Source organism: Dichomitus squalens (assembly GCF_000275845.1).
Source record: "Dichomitus squalens LYAD-421 SS1 unplaced genomic scaffold DICSQscaffold_1, whole genome shotgun sequence".
In the NCBI taxonomy this organism is placed as follows: domain Eukaryota; kingdom Fungi; phylum Basidiomycota; class Agaricomycetes; order Polyporales; family Polyporaceae; genus Dichomitus; species Dichomitus squalens.
The window spans coordinates 32,638-47,912 of NW_006766883.1; the positions used below are offsets into that span (position 1 = coordinate 32,638).

Sequence of the window (15,275 nt, forward strand, 5' to 3'; positions counted from 1 at the left end):
GATCAGCAGCGGACTGAGGGCGGCGGCAGACATGACAAGGGAAAGGGGCGGCAGCGGCCTCCGTGAAGTGCTCGCTGCGTTCAGGGGGTCGCTGGGGCGGGCGAAGGCACTATCTTGCGTACGGACGTTGGGCTGCAGGCCTATGTACTAAGTACTACATCCGAATTCCGAATTGCTGCTCGGCCTATCTTGAATTCCGAATTCCCCTGCCGCGCCGTTCCTGCCGCGGTGCTGGTGCGGGTGCACGTGAGCGCTTGCCCTCTTGCGCTACTCCGCGCTCGAGCGCGTCACCCGTCGATAGTCGTGTGCCCGTCCTCCGCTTGCCTGCAGACGGTGATCTCTGGTCCTTCGCACTCGCCACCATCTCGCGCCATGTCCTTCGGTCGGCCTCCATCGCTCTCAGGCGGCTTCTCGGTGTCTCCACCCGTACGTCGTGCAATGCGCACCTGATCGACTCTGGCGTAACTCAATCGTCTCCAGGACCGAGGGTCGTTCCCTCTAGACCACTATGGTGCGCCTATCGGGTCGCCTTGCCGGAAAACTTGACTCACCCGGACCGTGCTTCGTGTATTAGGGGAGTGCAAGCAGTATATGCAGGGGTACCTCGACTGCTTGCGCAAGAACACTAACAACTCCACCCCCTGCCGACATCTGAACAAGGAGTATCTGGAGTGCCGCATGGCCCGGTACGTCGTCTCCTTTGCTTTCCAAGAGCTTTGTATGGCGAGTTGACGGGATGCTCGTTCAGCGGGCTTATGGATCGAGATGAGTGGAAGAACCTGGGTCTCGGTAATGTCGGTGCATCAGACAGCAATACTGTGGCGAAAGACAACCCGAAAGACAGGCCGAATGCCGTCTGACACCTCTCTTCACCGTTCTATCATACATGTTGCTTGGCCGGCTGTCTGCATACACCACTCTCTTTGTAATACCACCCGTCACCCCATTCTATGAAACATGCTTGCTGCCTCCGCCGGATACCCAATCAAAGCTGAATGCTCTGACTGTATGCAAGCAATATGGACGTCCGCAGCTATCTGTACGTCGTCTCATGCTTGACCGCTGGCCTTCGCTAAACATGGCAGGACTGTGGCCTCATCGATCATCCTTGGGCGGCGTTGGTCCCAGAGCCCTGACGCTGATGCTATCCGAGTTGCGTCTCATACCGGCATGCTGTGCAGCACGTTCGCTTGCGATAGGCTTGCTCCCCGCCCATGGGATGCCGCCCTAGCCACCGCACGGCGAGATGCGCGAGAAAATCCTCTCCTCGGACGTATGCGGTTTTCTCCTCTTGCCGCATATGGCTCGAGAGCTGCCATATACGGCAGATCTTCATAAACGTTCGTTGTGCTCCTGGCCCGGCCGCGAACTTGGGAACGTGCGATGGCCCGCGAGGAGTCTCCGTCGAATGCGCATCGGCGCGCCTGAGCTTATGGAAGCGACGGGACTCCTGCGACAGATGCCATACATCATCCGCTCGCTTATATTCCCGAGCGGACCCTTGCCGGTCTGACTGAACCGTTTCGCCCACTCGCCCGGCTGCAGCTGACCCCAACCATGTTCGCCCCCTTTGCCTTTCTGGCCAACGTCGCGAGCGAGGCGCTGCTCCTCGTTGCGTCGGCCGCCCCCGTCGCCCCAACGCAGATACCCCTCGACGCCGCTCGCAGCACGGCGCAGGGCTACAGCCGCTTTTATGACGTCCAGGTGTGGCCAGATTGCCTCGTCGATGCTTTTACGTATTGATCGCTGAGCGCCACGTCGTACGCAGGCCCACCGAGGAGGTCGAGGAAATACGGTAGAGAACACGCTGCCTAGCTTCGCGTGGTGAGAGGCATTTTGCGCTGTCAAACGTCATTCAGGAATCAGAGGCTGACTGGGTTCACGGGACTGTGGTGTTCGTGCTCGTGTTGGCCTGGTGCTGGTGGCGTCCTCCTGGATGCAGGGGCCTCATTGACGGCGCGTCGACGCTCGAGCTCGACAACGGCATCACGAAGGTGAATCATCCCTGCCTTGCTCCTGCGTGAGCGCCCTTGCGAACTGCGATGCAGGACGGGTACGTCGTCGTCTGGCACGACGAGGAGATCACCCCCGCAAAGTGCAAGGATACCCAGCCGGCGGTACGTACTCCCTTCCTGGAATTCGCGCGACCGTGGCCCGAAGGAGTAACTCCGGCAACGCAACCCACAGTTTCCCGGCGATCCCGACTTCCCTTACGTGGGCAAGTACATCGCGAACCTGACGCTCGCGCAGCTCCGCACGATCGACTGTGGCTCGAAGCGCCAGTATGGCTACCGTGAGTACGGATGCTCGTACGCAGGGACTGGATGCTGAATGGAGCCGATGGGCACTACGTCATCCAGCGATGCAGTTGACTTTCCCGGGCACGCGGATATCCACGATGCAGGAGGTCTTCGACTTCGTCCAGTGCGCGGATCCCGCGCATCAGGTCCTCTGGAACATCGAGTCCAAGATCGATGCGCGGTACCCGAACCGGACGTTGGGGGTAGACGACTTCGTGGCCAGGCAGTACGAGCTGTTCAGCAGGAGCCCGTACAAGCGTTCCATCACGGTCGGTCCTTCGGTTTCCCACGTGCAGGCGTAGGAGACGAGATGCTGACAAGGACGCTGCAGTACCAAAGCTTCGACTGGCGCACGCTTGTTGCCATGAAGGAGCTCGACCCTTCCATCCCCACCTCTGCTCTCATCGAGGAGTGAGCACTTTCTGCTACGCGCCAAACCGGGCCTTTCCCTTACCCTCCATCGACCACAGTGAGACCGCGTTCAACCCGGACAACAGCACCAGCCCGTGGCTCGCCGGCCTGCGTCTCGATTCGTTCCCGGGGCCGTCGATCTTCCGACAAGTCGCACAAGCCGCGCACAGCATCCGGGCAGACGTCCTGTCGCCTGCTGCTTCGGCATCCGAGACCCCTGTGCCTGACCCCGAGATGGAGGGATATGTGCCGTTCACGACGAGGGAGATGATCGATCACGCTCAGCGGCTCGGTCTCAAGGTCAAGCCGTGGACAGTACGTAAACCTCCACACCGGAGATAGAAGGTCATCTGTGCTCACGGTTCCTCTATAGGTCAACAGGCTGAACATCGTCGAGCAACTCCTGGACTGGAACGCGGATGGTATCATTACGGACTGTGAGTCCGCACCTGGTGGGGGCTTTGCTCCTAGCTGACTGGACTCTCCCATTCAGACCCCAATCACGTTCGCCGCTTGGCGAAGCACAGAGGTCTCCCTGTCGCACCCAAGTACCCGAAGCAGCGTGTGTTGTCATGTCTAGAGGAGCATCTCGCGAAGCAGCTGCTCCACGTTTGATGCGGAGAATGTTCGACTCGTATATCATGATGAGTTTAGGAAGCTGCGAAGGACACTAGACTACTGTACTTGTAGTAGTTCAGATCTTACATAGAATAGACACTTAGATACCCAACTTGTCCCAACATCTACATGGAATCAAGTAGAATGGGCTTTTCTTTGCAGTGGCCGGTGCGAGAGTCGAACTCCTGCACTATGAAGTCGAGACGAAGTCTGGCTGTATGCGGGCCGGCCAATGGGAGACTCCGGATTGAGCAGACGCCGGCGGAAGAGAACGGAGAGGGTCGGGTGAGCGTCTGAATCAAAACTCCGCCCCGTTTGAGCTCGTCACTACGCACAGCGAGCTCGTCGCTCGATACCTTCCTTACCGCCATGGCTGCCGTCCACTTCTCCAAAAAGGCCGTGACCATCCCCACCACCGTCCGCACCTTCGCATCGGGCGTCCCCGTTGCCCCCCTTGTCAACCTCTCTGTCCGCCAGCCCGCCGGCCACGGGCACGACCACGGACATGGCGCTGCTGGCCCTCGCTCTGACGTACCTGCTAAGTGGGTGACGAGGGTATCCCGGTCTCCTTCGGGCCTCGTCTCGCGGTCATTTGCAAGTGGTGAGTAGCCATAGCCGTGTTCCAAAACCCATCCGGAATGCTGCAAGCAGTTGCGCCATTCGCACCATTTTCTCCTTGGCTCACTCCTTCCTCGATGTCTTAACTCTCGCTCACCACCTACGCATCGCAACCGTAGCCCCTGTCACTGGCATCACCCAGCATCGCCTCCTGCACACGTCCGTGGCGAACCGCGACGCGCCGAACGTGCCCGACTTCTCCAAGTACGAGGCCAAGAGCGAGACGACGAACCGCGGGCTCGCCTACCTCATGATCGGCTCGCTCGGCCTCCTCTCCGCGTCCGCGGCCAAGTCGACGGTGACGGAGTTCCTCGCGACGATGTCCGCCTCCGCGGACGTGCTCGCGATGGCCAAGGTCGAGCTCGACCTCGCCGCGATCCCCGAGGGCAAGAACGTGATCATCAAGTGGCGCGGCAAGCCCGTCTTCATCCGCCACCGCACCCCGGACGAGATCGAGGAGGCGCGGAACACGGACTGGAAGGGCCTGCGCGACCCCGAGGCCGACGAGGCGCGCACCAAGAAGCCCGAGTGGCTCGTCATGCTCGGCGTCTGCACCCACTTGGGCTGCGTGCCCATCGGCGAGGCTGGTGACTACGGAGGCTGGTTCTGCCCGTGCCACGGCTCCCACTACGATATTTGTGAGTTTGGCGTATCACGGCTCTAGAAGTTATATCGCTTACCATTCATTACTCCCGCCCAGCCGGACGTATCCGCAAGGGTCCTGCCCCTGTGAGTTCGCTCGTCTTCCGACATGCTCTGCAGTTGCCTAACCCATCTCCGTCTACAGCTCAACCTAGAAATTCCTCAGTACGACTTTATCGAGGACAACAAGATGATCATCGGTTGATAGACTTGGCGTCGCATATTCGTAGAGCGTACAATAATCTTAATGTTGTTACGTTCCTAACTATCCTTAACCCATGTATCGTGCATGGTTACGTTGAGTGAGCACACACATTGCACGGCATGTGTCAACACAACATCACATTGTCAGCTACAACTATCGGTCCACAGCGGCGACGGCAACGAAACTCGATATAAGGTTTTATATAGTGAGGGACAGAGCAAGATACTAGAGCAGACAAATCAAGGAGAGATTCGGAGACAGACGCAGGGACACCAAGCCCATATCAGAGACATTGGATGGTATGCGAACCAACCGCCGCCCACTAATAGAGGCCTTTAAGTGCCCAACTGCCAGACGACAAGCCAACAAGCCTAGAGCGCCACACACAACTCGATCGCGCCAACTACAGCGAGCCAAGACGACACAACGAAACATCGCATATACCACGAGAGCGCATAGAGAGGCCGCGTATGGGTGCTGTGACTACATTTCCGAGCGCGCTCTTGCGCCAAGACCATGCCCAGCTCAGGAGCGCCGGTAGCCGCCAGCGGGCTCGACCTCCCGAGAGCGGGGAGGTGGGTAGTCTCGAGTGCTGCCAGAGCTCCTAGCAGGTGCGCCGTTGGAGTAGCCGTTGGTGCCGTAGCCTCCAGAGCTGCCGTTGTAGGTTGCACCGCCAGTGCTAGTGTAGCCCGCCGGTTCGTAAGGGGCGCCAGAAGCGGAACGGGCAGGGGGGCTCTGAGAGCGACGCCTGTAGGAGGTCAATTTGTCAGAGACAATCGTGTCGCCATCCGGAGCGTAGGCTGTACCTGTAGCGTGGGGCCTCAACGCTCCCAGTACGCGGGGGAGGATAGTCGGCATAACGAGCCGGAGAAGCGGCTCTACCGCGCGTCTCAGAGGGAGGATATTCGCTATTCGGTAGCACAGGTCAAGGCACGGAAGCATTATTGGTTATGACAGTAACGTACCGAACAGGCGGACGATCGTAGTCATCACGAGCAGCACGTGCAGGCGGAGCACCGGGCGGAGTCCTGGGCCTCACAGACGCAGGAGCCGGGTACGTACCATACCTGTCGGGAGGAGCTCCCGTCCTCCTATCATAGCGGTCGTAGTAGTCCCTGGGAGGCGGAGGAGGGTAGCCACGAGGAGGGTAGCCAGGGGGAGGCACAGCTTCGCCCTCAGGATAATAGCCACGAGAGTCAAGACGAGCGGGAGGGGGCGGAGCACCCCTCATCCTGAAATCGTCGTAGTCCCTAGCAGACCGGATAGGCGGCGGGGGGTAGTCGCGGTAGTCCCTGGGAGGCGAAGGCGGCCGCCCATAGAAGCCATCCCGCCTGGGTGGCGGAGGGTAATCATAGTAACGAGGATCTCCAGGAGGCGGGTAACGCGGGTAGTCACCACGGTAAGGATAGTCCCGCAGCGGAGGCGGGTAGTCCCTGGCAGCCGTGAGACGGTCAATGAGTGGAGGTTCACTTCCAAGATGGCTCGGACGACGCCTGAGTAATCAAGCAAGTGTCTCAGTGACATCATCCAACTACGCTACGATGCTTCCGAAGATACATACCCTGCGGCGAGATGATTGGGGCACTCCCTGGTGGAGACAAGTTGAATTTCAACTAAGACAGCAACAACTCTGACCGCACGCTGACCTTGCCCAGTGACCCATTTGACCGCACTTGAAGCAGGCACCAGGGTCGCCGCTGTACTTCGCAGTTCTGCCGCCACCATGAGATATTTCGACACGAATCTTGTTCCCCATGAAGTAGCCCTCGTGGTATTTGGCCACGCTTTCTTCCGCAGCTTCGCGACTATCGAATTCCTGTCAGAAGACGGCGGTCAGGTCGAGAACTCTATGGCCAGACGGTTCTTGCCACGTACCACAAATCCGTACCCCACCCTATTCACACGATGCATCGCCTTGGTTAGTGTGACTGCCTCGCGCGCGTAGACCGAGCGCCAACTCACTTGAGTTCGATATTCACAATGTTCCCAATCTTGCCGAAGCAACTCTCCAGGTCCTCTTTCCGGGTGTGCTCAGGGAGACCGCCGATGTAGACTTTGTTCAGCTGTAGTCCCAGAGGAGCGCAGACGCGAGAGCGGATGCCCAGAGACGAGCGGTGCATGAGAGCAGAAGCCGTCAGCGATATGAATCAAACCAGAAGCCAGCAGAGAGGACAAATAGCAAGAAGAGCGATAGAAGGCAGAGCGGCGCTCGAGAGAGAAGACAGGGGCGCTTTCGCCGACAGATAGCCAAGATCGCATTATGCGGCCTCGAAGGAGAGGTCCCATACCGCACCGTACCGTAGCGGATGCTGCGAGCCCATTCGCGGACGATGGTTGCCATGTCACGAAGCCCTGTGGGTCCTGAAAAATCTCGAGCGGGACATGGCAAGCTCCAGCCACGAGTGAGAGTGCGGTGCAGCATGAGAGGTAAGCGCGAGGAGAGTGTGGTGGACGAGGAAAAGAGCAGGGCAAAGGGCGAGCCTACAGGGCAGAGGACGATAGGAGAGGTAGAGAGGAGAGAGAGAGAGGATAGGAGGGCAACAAACTGAGGACAGAAAAGAGAGAGACCGACTAAGCACCTTGACAATCTTCTCGCCGCGCTGAGCAGCGTCCGAGCGGGCAGTGGCATCCCCACTATCTGTCCCGTTGCCATTGACGGAGCCAGGGGCTGGATATTCAGCCCCCTCCGCACCCGGGACGGCACGGTCATCAGCGGGAGGCGCACCGCCGTTGAGGTCCAAGTCCCCGCCAGGACCCATGTGGTCGCGGGCGGAGTCGTCCATAGGATTCCAACTGTCTGAGTGCTTCACAGGTGCACGCTCGCTATCTGTATGGGCAGCGAGAGGAGAGGCGGCCATGCAAGACGATGGTGGTAGCAGGCAGGGAACAAGCGGCGTTCTGCCAAATTTGTGGCATGCTTTGACGGCCGACAGCGGAGAATGCACCCTTTGCTCCGACACACCGCCTCGGCCAATCGCAGAACCCCGGAGCGCCTCATGCCTCCCGCGTGCCGAACCAACAGCCGCCCGTTGGCCCTCGTATGTCCCCCACTCCGGACCACCCTCTCACGCAAACAACCCAGAAATACCGCCGCGAGCTCGTTTATACGCCGGGCGCGCCCTATGCCGCGCACCGAATGACAAAATGCAATCATAGTATCCCGGGCGACGGGACAAACTGCGCGGTCGCCATGAACTCACCCCTACCGAACGTTCTCACATATGGGCGCCAATTGTGGTCGCGCTTCTCGTTTATTTGAGCTTCCTTATATTTGATCCCCCCCGGTACACTCAACGCCTTTCAACATTTTTATTCTCCACGTGGGATATGCCCGTGCTTCGTGAACGTTTCAATAGCTTTATTCCGATCTAATGTGGCATGAATGACGACAAGCGCAACCTGTGTCTCTCTAAGTTCAAGCTCGAATCTCTGCAGGCGGCGTCATGTATTTAACCAGATGACATTTCGTGGGACCCGCTCAGGGCCCAGCCGCTCTAAGAGTGTACTGTGCGTCAGACCCGTCCAATATGGTTTGATCCTCTCAGCATCCGGATGGTACCTTCATACTACACCCGCCCAAGGCGCCGATCCTGTCGCTGACAGGCCCGCAAGCACCTTCCTCCCAATACATACAATTTGTCCTTCGAGCGTCCTCGTTTGGTCTCGATCTTTGTATTGTTTGTATTCAATTGCTAGCAGCGCATGTACAATACGTCGGGGACAATCCATAGCTACAACAATACTACGAACGAAGGACATAGCGCCGAACATGCCTGCGCCGTGCACGCCCTCCGCCGCAGAAGTCTACTAGTAGGTATGTGATAGATACGTTGGCATGGACGTCGTAACTAAGGGAGCCCGAAGCTATCTCAGCAAAAACTTCAGAAATACACGAGGGACAGCAGAGACGCGAGAGACATGAGGGACGAGACGATATGAGAGAGGAAACAAAGACGCATATGTACGGCCCTATAATGATATGCGGGAAGGTCAGCGCGGTTGGGGATGTAGGATGCATGGATGTAGGATGAGGTTGCAAGGGTTGCAGTATTAGGTGTTTCGCATTGGGATGGGTAAGCGCGGATTAGAACTAGGGGAGGTGACGCATTCAGTAAAAGGACGGAAGTGGTGATGCATGGGTGGCAGTCTAAGTCTCTAGGATCGATGTGCACGTGAACCGAACGCAAAGGAAACCCAGGATAAAAACTAGGATCGAGACAGAAACCAGAAGCAAGGACGGGGATGGGGCGTGTGCCAGCATAAAGCAAAGGGTTCAATGAAAAGACAGCGGTGAGAACGCGTGATCGCACATCACCACCAGACCGAATAGAATAAAGGTCAAGCAAGCTCCGAACGACAGAAGAGCAGGTGGGGCACACCGTCCTGGGTGATGAACAGGAAGAGTTGGGTGGAAATGAAAACAAGCAGCCCCGTCGACGACCACAAGCGACCACATCACCACGCACGAGTAGCACGTCACGCACGATGCGTCACGCCATCTCCCGACATCCCACACCATCGCTCGTCACTTCCGCCCAGCGCTGGGTGCCCGACGAGCATAAGTACCCCGGCCTAACACCCATCAGTACTTGCCGCTCAGTTGACCACATCCTCGCTCCCCTGCGCGAACGTGTGCTCGCGCCCCAAGCGCCAAGGGCCTCAAGCCGATCAGGCCCGAGGCGCTTACCAGCCCCACAGATCCTCGCTGAGCGGATCGACTTCAAGCCATGGGTGGTCGACCATGTCTCGCGCGTGCTTGCGCTCGCGATGGTCGATGGTGAGCATCGGTTCGAGGAACGAGCAGAGCGCCTCCGCGTCCTTCTCCGACCAGAGGTATTTCTCGACCATCACACGTTTCAATGGCCATGGCTTCAAGCTCCGGATGTAGCGTAATGAACCTGTTAGAAGGTTCGAACCAAATCGTCAGTAAGATCAAGGTTTCAGGGAATGCCACAAATATGGAAAGCTGAATGGGAAACGGCGGCTGCAGCTGGAGGAGGCAGGATCCCCGAACTGGCAACATGGACATCTCGGTATCAGCGCGTCGATCAGCCCTCATGGACATCGACATCAGCGCGGGCTCCACAATGGGCCTTCGCTCTGGCGTTCCGAACGAAGGCAGTCCAATAGAGTAGACGCAGTGCACTCGTGCGCTCGTGCTTCGCATCTGCCTCCTCCGAGCAGCCATCCCAATCCGGTATATGCCGCAGCAACCGTTACAAACCAGATATAAAAACCACCGCTCCCCAAACAGCGTCGAAGGACAAGAAAGCCCCACCACGTACCTGAGCTGTCGAACAGGTCCCGGCTAAACCTCCCGTTCCACTTCGTCTCGCCGTACTCGCCCAGCAGCTCGATGATCTGCGCGATGTGGTCGTCGTCCTTGCCGAACAGGTCGCCCTGGCTCTGTGGGTCGAAGAGGTACTCCGCGGTGAGTAGCTCGAACACGACGCAGGCGACGGACCAGATGTCCGCCGTCGCGCCCCAGTCTGTCCGGCCGACGATCGCCTCGGGCGAACGGTACTGTCTTGTCTGGATATCCTCGGTGAAGTGCTTGTGAGTGGGGGTCGCATTCCCGAGGTCCGCGATCTTGATCGAGATGGGAAGTGGAGGAGGCATGGGGGTAGGGTCTTGTGAGCATACGGAGTGAGCGTCGGCAGATGGACGAGAGGAGGTGGAATGTTGTGAACATATGGATGAGGTCGAGGTTGCTAGGTCGCGAGGTGCGGTCTGGGTGAGTAACGATGGACCAGCGGCGGGCCGTGTGGGACGCTCTGGACGCCGTTCATCGTCTTCTGCGGCCGACTCGACACCGCATGTGCAGGTGCAGTTGTCCTCCTTCGCCTTCTCGGCGGAGGTGAATCTCATCTTATCGACGGCGCTGGCGACGCTCGCGACCGATGTAGGAGGGGTATCGTTGCTCAGTGACGTCGCCACGCTCGAGGATACCATGACAGAGTCGTAGGCCGAGCTAGAGCATCCACTCCTGCTCGAGTCTGAACCGTCTGGCGTCGATGAGGTCGACTCAGCGAAGGGGCCGGTGGTTAGAGCGAGCTTGGTTACGCTCTTTCTTCGGACGTCGTTCATTCTCCTAAACGAGGATGGTATCGACGCGGATGCGCTCTGTGCGGAAGCGACACGAGTGATATAGCTCAGGCGTGCGGGGGAGTTGGGACAACTATAGGAGGATGGGCTGGAGAGTGGCTGCGAGTCAAAGATCTCGACTTGACGCTCACGAGTGCTCTTGTGGCGTGGTATCGCAACTGAGGCTCGTGTGAGTTGCTTAGGAGGGACGACTACCTTCCTGGATGTGGGTGAAGGGGAACGTGACAGCTCATCCTGGATGTGAGCCTCTACGTCCGGTATCGAGATAACTAGAATCAGCACAGTTAGCTTTCAAGCTTCATGAGAGGAGAACCCCGCGCCCCGCGGAACCACTTACGTATATTCTCCGGCTTTATGTCGGTATGGACTAAATCACATTCGTCGTGGAGATATTGCAGCCCAAGAAGCAGCTGCTTCGCGATGACCCTGACCAGGTCAACAGCGACGCCAGTCTTCTTGTGGCGCTCGATGAGCGCAAGGAGGTTCTCGCCTAATGGCTCGAACACGAGGCATATGTGGTTGTCATCGGGAGTCGGGTGCTCGAAGTGGTCGAGGAAGGAGACAACGTGATGACGCCCTGGATGCGATATGTTTGCGTCCATTACTTGGCGCAATAGTTTGATTTCGTCGCGGGCAGTCTCCGCATAGCGGCCTGCCGACTTAACCACCTTCAAAGCAGAGTGTTTGCGGGTACTAGGTAAGAACCGTTAGCATACAGGTGGTTCGAATGTATTGGCGGTAATTTCGCCACACGAGCCACACCCCGATGCAGGACGGGATTAGGCTCGCATGGCATTCCCCAACACGCGCGTAATCCTCTGGATGAGGGCGGAAATTCGCAGAGTAGACCCATCGCTGTGAGACTGCGAATGTCCCCTCGCCTGCGTTTCCAACGGCCCGATTGTCCTCCATTCTGCCCGAGTATGAGGGCGCGAACGGCTCCGACTCCTGGCGAAACCGTCAGAATATACGGACCTGGGTCTGCAGTGCATGATGTGAACCTCAGGAGCTGGCGTTTCGCCACCATACGACGGGATATATTGACGAAGAATGACAAAGGACAAGCGAGAGGAAAGTATGCAAGGAAAGTGGCGGGTCCAGGGTGCAAGGCGACATGATACATTCGGGGACACGAACGGTCGGGGCAAACGCTTCAGATATCCGCACGCTCGGGAACGAACACCCGTCGTTCCCGACGTTGCAGATAATCAAGACGGTAGAAGAGGGCAAGAAGGGAGAAACTCACTGATTGTCCTTGACGAGCCATACAGTCGAAAAGTGTCCCCAGCTGATCGTGTGATGTGAGCATGCCGTCCAGTGACTATCCGCGGAATGCCAGCAGGCGCACCGGGTCGACGGGAGATGAAGGAAATTGGCTCACCCTAACTTGCGAAGGACGAGGTATCTTCCGTCCTTGAAAGTATCGCGAATCTTCACCTGGAGATAACCTCCAGTGTTGTAGTCGGCGGGAGCCTCCTCGTCCTTAGAATAGGCATCTGGGACAGGTACGATCTTGGGCCCCGAGGAAGTGACGACGTATTGGTATTTCGCGCAGGGCTGCTTCGGTGCCATGTAGAGAAAGGAGGGAGAAAAGAGAGGAAACACCGAGTGCCGGTGCAGCGATGTGGCAGGAGCAGATAACAACCCAACTGTCCACTCTTTCTCCCTGACCACTCCAATTACCTCAGCATCCCATTTCTGGAACCCACCTGCATCCCGCCCTTATCGCAGCCAGCCCAGCCAATCACCATGCAGCGATTAGCCCGGGAAAATCCCGCGCTACTCCCCATTGGGCCCGTTACGTAAAGGCCCTCGCCCCTTCCACCTTCGCCTCCCCGCGTTCTCCAGTCTCCCCGGCTGCTCCCGACCCACCGCCCCTTGCGGGCAATCATCTTCCTGCCAACACTGGGGAAATGTCGCGTACATAGGAAACCGTCGGACTTGCGTTCTGTGCCTTGTACTTTCCCCATTTTTCCGATCGTCTTTCCGACTTCTGCGCAACGCTGTGCTTCGAGTCAAGCCGCCGGCAGAGTCATCCAACGGCCATCCGATTGTCAGCGGTCGCATGCTTCGCGATCTGAACTTCTTTCGCCGGTCGTGTTCAAGGCTCATTAGTAAGAAGCGCATGTACATTCACCCACCGCAAGCTCAGAGACCGGTCATACTGATTTTTCTTTCATCCTACGCCGATCGGTTTCATCCCAGGCGGAATCTGCATTCCGTTCAATGCATCTTCAGCGTTTCTCAAATGCCCATACTTAACTGACGCGATCACGCATATCGCTGCAAAACCAAAGCATGCCTCCTGAAGTCTTTGCACAGGCAGTTTGAAATGACCTCCGTCGTCATCGTTCCGTAGCTTCTAACACTACACTTTCCTATTCTGTGCCCTCTAATTCCGCACTTTTTCACACAGCGCTCGGAAGGACCTTACAGGTTCTAGCTGTCATATCGATACTCACTGCTTCTCGACTGCCTCGGGCCCCTCTTCATGACAAACGCCAGGGAGCAAGATCAAGATGTGTACATTCCGTCGCCACATCGAGTATCTGCGATACCACTCTGCGGGCAGGAGGTCTTCCCTTGAGCTTGAGCTTGAGCGACATCCTATATGCCATATGACGTGGCTCAAGCCATCGTGAGACATTGCCAAGGTCACGATTCAAGGAGGTTTCTTACGTGCTGACCAGGTGCTTGATTATGATGTGTAGGTGCTCGCCTGCAGCAGTCATCTGAACCGCATGTTCGAAGAGCTCGGTAAGGCTGGAGGAATGGTCCCTTTCATATAACTCTTCTACCGACCTGTTGAGTCGTCTAATGTCCGCGCTAATCGGTATGCACAGTGGTTGACTAGTGCGAGTAAGCTCACCCATAGCGCTGGTACGACGATGTTAGGGCCCTATGGATGGCCTGAACAAACATCACTCTCCCCCCAGACCAGGCACAGCTGGCCACTGTGCCTCTATGACGGAAGACCAAGTACAGCATCAGTGTCTCGCTGACGATGTTCAACGACGATGCAGATTCTGGTCTTGCAACGATCACTCTGTGTGCTCGTTCGCCGTATTCACGAGTACCTCCCAGGTGGTTTGTAGTCCTTGATCGTCACGTCTGAGTGGCGCCCTGAGAATTCGAACTCCCAGGAACGGGCTCTGGGGGCTGCAGTGAAATTCCGCCAAATTCGCCTTCGGACAAGGTTCAGCATCAACAGCTAGGCGAACGGAAGATATGCTCCCAATCCTCATCCCGATCCGCATTGATCCCGTTCGCTTTCCTACTTGTCTTACGGATGTTGTCCCTCTCATCATGCTCTTCTTGCAGCTCCGAAGCGCCTATCGGTCTGCCCACTATTCTTTCACGTGATGAAAAGTACTATGTGCCGACTGTTTGGCCCGATCCCACAGCTTGTCGTCAAATGTCTTTGAGATGACTCTTCGAATGTTCCTTGGGCTACAAGGTGGCTGCCATAGCTTTGGGAATAACGAGATGGCGGCGATCAATCTTGGGTAATGAATGTCAGGAGAGAGAAGTCGAAAGTCTGTGCCGCCGCCGACACGAGCCTTACGTGCGTCACGGCGACGTTGACGCATCTCCTTGCGCTCTCTCCTCTCCATACTGCGCTGACACCTTTAGGCTGTAGTACCTTTGCGTTGCGTTTAGCTTGATTTCTGCTCAAGTGCCCCATGCCAACTCACCGATCGACATGTCATAGTGTGGGCTTGTCATCCTATTAGTCCCTTACAGCCACCTACCACGTTGTACAGCTGACCACCCAACCATACTATAGTCGATAGTCTTTGTAGTTTAAGGCCTACCATGAGGCACGGCCTCGCAGGGCAATAAACGGGATCTAGAAAGAAAGAAAGAAAGACATGTTGGAGTTTGGACGGCGAGGCAAGCGTGGTGCGAGCCTCGGCCGTGTTCCGGGCGGACAGTCTAGTCGCGCCGTTGACGCGTCTTGTCGCGCCTTGTTGCGCTCGCATAAGTTTCACCTTTGTTTTGTTCGTGAATACGACGACTCATTTGTCTTGTACCGGGAACGTCTTGTCCCAGTAATGTACTTATTCCCTTCGATTTACGTTGGCTCACCTCAGTCCCGCGTACGACGCGTGCTGAGGTGAGTATACGTTTGTTACTTACTTCGTCTACTTATACTGATTAACATCCCGTAGTGATTGTTCTACAGGTACTATTAATACATATCAGTCCCGCGTACGACGCGTGCTGAGTGATTGTTCTACAGGTTATGAGCCCTGCCTCCTAAGGCAGACTTCAGACAATCGAAACTTACCGCTCTCGGCAACCCTTCTCCTTTCCCGATATGGCATCTATCAAGTTGAACGACGATGTCGTTCGAGTCCCCAAACTCGACGTCA

The 15,275-nt window shown here is 57.1% G+C and overlaps 5 protein-coding genes across 5 annotated transcripts; 3 read left to right on the forward strand and 2 right to left on the reverse strand.

The window, feature by feature from the left end:
- The first annotated feature begins 282 nt into the window (after positions 1-282).
- DICSQDRAFT_94699 (uncharacterized protein) lies at positions 283-952 on the forward strand. The gene is made up of 4 exons (XM_007359903.1): positions 283-426; positions 481-511; positions 575-686; positions 749-952. The coding sequence occupies exons 1-4, from the start codon at positions 373-375 to the stop codon at positions 858-860; spliced, it is 309 nt and encodes a 102-aa protein (XP_007359965.1). The 5' UTR covers positions 283-372; the 3' UTR covers positions 861-952.
- Positions 953-1,557: 605 nt separating this feature from the next.
- Positions 1,558-3,427, forward strand: DICSQDRAFT_176239 (PLC-like phosphodiesterase; the record flags this gene model as incomplete). The annotated part of the gene is made up of 10 exons (XM_007359904.1): positions 1,558-1,704; positions 1,769-1,824; positions 1,943-1,994; positions 2,049-2,117; positions 2,188-2,293; positions 2,361-2,569; positions 2,632-2,711; positions 2,771-3,026; positions 3,085-3,148; positions 3,205-3,427. The coding sequence occupies 10 exons, from the start codon at positions 1,558-1,560 to the stop codon at positions 3,324-3,326; spliced, it is 1,161 nt and encodes a 386-aa protein (XP_007359966.1). The 3' UTR covers positions 3,327-3,427.
- Positions 3,428-3,698: 271 nt separating this feature from the next.
- Positions 3,699-4,794, forward strand: DICSQDRAFT_141991 (ubiquinol-cytochrome c reductase iron-sulfur subunit; the record flags this gene model as incomplete). Its single annotated transcript, XM_007359905.1, has 4 exons — positions 3,699-3,930; positions 4,067-4,585; positions 4,648-4,676; positions 4,735-4,794. 4 exons carry the CDS (start codon positions 3,699-3,701, stop codon positions 4,792-4,794), a joined length of 840 nt encoding a protein of 279 aa, XP_007359967.1.
- A 525-nt stretch (positions 4,795-5,319) lies between these two features.
- DICSQDRAFT_123087 (uncharacterized protein) lies at positions 5,320-7,652 on the reverse strand (the record flags this gene model as incomplete). The annotated part of the gene is made up of 9 exons (XM_007359906.1): positions 5,320-5,542; positions 5,601-5,702; positions 5,760-6,287; positions 6,356-6,382; positions 6,441-6,610; positions 6,670-6,688; positions 6,757-6,857; positions 7,093-7,155; positions 7,374-7,652. 9 exons carry the CDS (start codon positions 7,650-7,652, stop codon positions 5,320-5,322), a joined length of 1,512 nt encoding a protein of 503 aa, XP_007359968.1.
- Positions 7,653-8,744: 1,092 nt separating this feature from the next.
- On the reverse strand, positions 8,745-12,526 carry DICSQDRAFT_158267 (kinase-like protein). The gene is made up of 5 exons (XM_007359907.1): positions 12,281-12,526; positions 12,146-12,187; positions 11,237-11,592; positions 10,080-11,168; positions 8,745-9,692 (listed from the first exon to the last, which is right to left on the reverse strand). Exons 1-5 carry the CDS (start codon positions 12,469-12,471, stop codon positions 9,478-9,480), a joined length of 1,893 nt encoding a protein of 630 aa, XP_007359969.1. The 5' UTR covers positions 12,472-12,526; the 3' UTR covers positions 8,745-9,477.
- Positions 12,527-15,275: the final 2,749 nt, after the last annotated feature.